We start from the raw sequence: 3,328 nt of genomic DNA on the forward strand, positions 1-3,328 counted from the left end.
AAATTAAAATGAAAATTAAAATTGAAATAGAAATTGAAATTGACATTAAAATAAAAAAATATCCAACCCATTTGGTCCCTTCCAGCCCAGCTGGTGATCGACGATCCGTTCATCCGGAAATGGGAGGAATCCTCGGGATTTTTGGGATTGAAGGAATTCGCGGAGCGCGCGGACGATCGCGACCTCCAGGGGAAAATCTCCATCGTGGAGAAACATCGGGAGCGGCTCCCGCAGCTGCTGCGGAGCATCCGGGACAACCACGTGGAGCAGGAATCCCTGGCAGGTCCATGGAATTCTTGGAATTTTTTTTTTTTTGGGAATTTCCTTGGAATTTGCTCGTTTTTTAAGGAGGTGGAAACGGGAGCTTTTGGGATTGGAGGAATTCTCGGAGCGCGCGAACGAGCGCGACCTCCAGGGGAAAATCTCCATCATGGAGCAGGAATCCCTGGCAGGTCCCTGGAAATTTTTGGGATTATTTTTTTTGGGAATTTCCTTGGAATTTCCTCGTTTTTTACGGAGGTGGAAACCTCGGGATTTTTGGGATTGAAGGAATTCTCAGAGCGCACGAACGACCACGACCTCCGGGGAAAATCTCCATCGTGGAGCAGGAATCCCTGGCAGGTCCATGGAATTCTTGGAATTATTTTTTTTGGGAATTTCCTTGGAATTTTCTCGCTCCAGCGGGAAATAGCCTCGTTTTTTATGGAGGTGTAAACAGGAGCTTTTGGGATTGAAGGAATTCCCATTTTTTTTTGGGATTGAAGGAATTCTCGGAGCGCACGGACGACCGCGACCTCCACGGGAAAATCTCCATCGTGGAGCAGGAATCCCTGGCAGGTCCATGGAATTTTTTGGGATTATTTTTTTTTGGGAATTTCCCTGGAATTTCCTCACTCCGGCGGGAAATCCGCTCGTTTTTTAGGGTGAAAGGAGGTGGAAACGGGAGCTTTTGGGATTGGAGCTCCACTGGAAATTAAAACACTTTTTGATGGTTTCATTTTGATTTCCTCATGAATTGTTGTGAAATTGATTTCAAAATTAATTAATTTCAAAATTAATTAATTTCAAAACAATTAACAAATTCAATTTCTATTTCCTCATTAATTGTTTTGAAATGAATTAATTTCAAAATGAATTAATTTCAAAATTAATTAATTAATTAATTTCGAAACCATTCATGAATTCAATTTCTATTTCCTCATTAATCGTTTTGAAATTAATTAATTTCAAAAATAATTAATTTTGAAATATATTATTTAATTAATTTCAAAACAATTAATGAATTAATTGCAAAACAATTCATGGGGAATTAGAAATTGAATTAATCAGCCAAAATAGCCAAATTGTGGGAAAATCATAAGAAATCAACTTTCAAAATTACGGTTTTCTCTCTGCCAGGACTGATCCTTTTTTTTCCTGTTTTTCCCAAATTTTCTGGATCCAGATTATCTCCTCGGCACCGTGCACCAAGCCAAGGGTTTGGAATTCGACACCGTTTGCGTCGCCGACGATTTTGTGCAAATCCCATCGGTGAGCGGAGATTTCCTGAGGAGAACCATCGCCAACCTCGGTAAAGGAGAGCTAAAAATGGGGAAAAAAAAATCTGGGAATGGAGTTGGGAAAGGATGGAGAACCGGGAGAGGGTGAGGGAGTTGGGAAAAAGGAAAAAAATGGGGAAAAAAAGGGGATTGGGGGGATTTTGTGGCTCTGCATAGGAGGGAACAGCCGGGGGGGATTTGGGATCTCAACCCAGGGAACAGCCCCAAATTGCACCAGGGAATGTTTGGTTTGGATATTGGGGAATTTTTTCATGGAAAAGGTGATTAAAGACTGTAAAAGGGGAGAAAACTGGGAAAAATATGGATCAGGGGGGACCTTGTGGCTCTGCACAGGAGGAGGCAGCCGGGGTGGATTTGGGATCTCATCCCAGGAACAGGGAACGGCCCCAAATTGCACCAGGGAATGTTTGGTTTGGATATTGGGGAATTTTTTTATGGAAAAGGTGATTAAAGACTGGAAAAGGGGAAAAAATTGGGAAAAATGGGGATTAGGTGGCTCTGCACAACTCCCTGACAGGAGGGGAGGGATTTGGGATCTCATCCCAGGAACAGGGAATGGCCCCAAATTGTACCAAGGAATGTTTGGTTTGGATATTGGGGAATTTTTTCATGGAAAAGGTGATTAAACACTGGAAAAGGGGAAAAAACTGGGAATAATATGGATCAGGGGGGACTTTGTGGCTCTGCACAGCTCCCTGATAGGAGGGGAGGATTTGGGATCTCATCCCAGGAACAGGGAATGGCCCCAAACTGCACCAGGGAATGTTTGATTTGGATATTGGGGAATATTTTTTATGGAAAAGGTGATTAAAGACTGGAAAAGGGGAAAAAAAACTGGGAAAAATGGGATCAGGTGGCTCTGCACAACTCCCTGATAGGAGGGGGGGATTTGGGATCTCATCCTGGGGACAGGAACAGGGAATGGCCCCAAATTACACCAGGGAATATTTGGTTTGGATATTGGGGAATTTCTTCATGGAAAAGGTGACTAAAGACTGGAAAAGGGGAAAAAATTGGGAAAAATGGGACCTTGTGGCTCTACACAACCCCCTGACAGGAGGGGGGGATTTGGGATCTCATCCCAGGGAACAGGGACAAGAGGAGAGGGAACGGCCCCAAATTGCCCCAAATAAGCACAGATTTTTGTGATTATTTAAAAAAAAAAAAAATATATATATATATAAAAATTTAAAAAAGATAAAATTTGTAAATAAGAAAAGACCAGCAGGTCAGTGATATTTGGCAGAATGGAGTATTTTGGGGGTTTTTTTTGTTATTTTTTTTTTATTTTTGTTATTTTTGGAGTATTTTGTTTTTTTGTTATTTTTGTTATTTTTATTATTTTTGTTATTTTTGTTATTTTGGTTTCTTGTTATTTTGTTATTTTTGTTATTTTGGGTTTTTGTTATTTTTGTTATTTTGTTATTTTGGAGTATTTTGTTTTCTTGTTATTTTTGTTATTTTGGTTTTTTGTTGTTTTGTTATTTTGGAGTATTTTCGTTTTTTGTTATTTTTGTTACTGAGGTTTTTTGTTATTTTTGTTATTTTGGAGTATTTTGGTTTTTTGTTATTTTTGTTATTTTTGTTATTTTGGAGTATTTTGGGTTTTTTGTTATTTTTGTTATTTTGGTTTTCTGTTATTTTGGTTATTTTGGTTTTTTGTTATTTTTGTTATTTTTGTTATTTTGGTTTTTTGTTATTTTTGTTATTTTTGTTATTTTTGTTATTTTGGGTTTTTGTCATTTTTGTTATTTTTGTTATTTTTATTA

General features: G+C 38.6%; 1 protein-coding gene across 1 annotated transcript; it reads left to right on the plus strand.

Annotated features, from left to right (window-relative positions):
* Positions 1–85: 85 nt before the first annotated feature.
* LOC130588411 (F-box DNA helicase 1-like) lies at positions 86–1,643 on the plus strand (the record flags this gene model as incomplete). The annotated part of the gene is made up of 2 exons (XM_057389336.1): positions 86–283; positions 1,445–1,643. Coding segments are annotated over 2 exons (397 nt in total), but the record flags the coding sequence as incomplete, so codon positions are not given.
* Between the last annotated feature and the right edge of the window lie 1,685 nt (positions 1,644–3,328).

Source organism: Malurus melanocephalus, unplaced genomic scaffold, assembly GCF_030028575.1.
Source record: "Malurus melanocephalus ecotype Western Australia unplaced genomic scaffold, MMel_1.1 scaffold_4856, whole genome shotgun sequence".
NCBI classification, from domain to species: Eukaryota; Metazoa; Chordata; class Aves; order Passeriformes; family Maluridae; genus Malurus; species Malurus melanocephalus.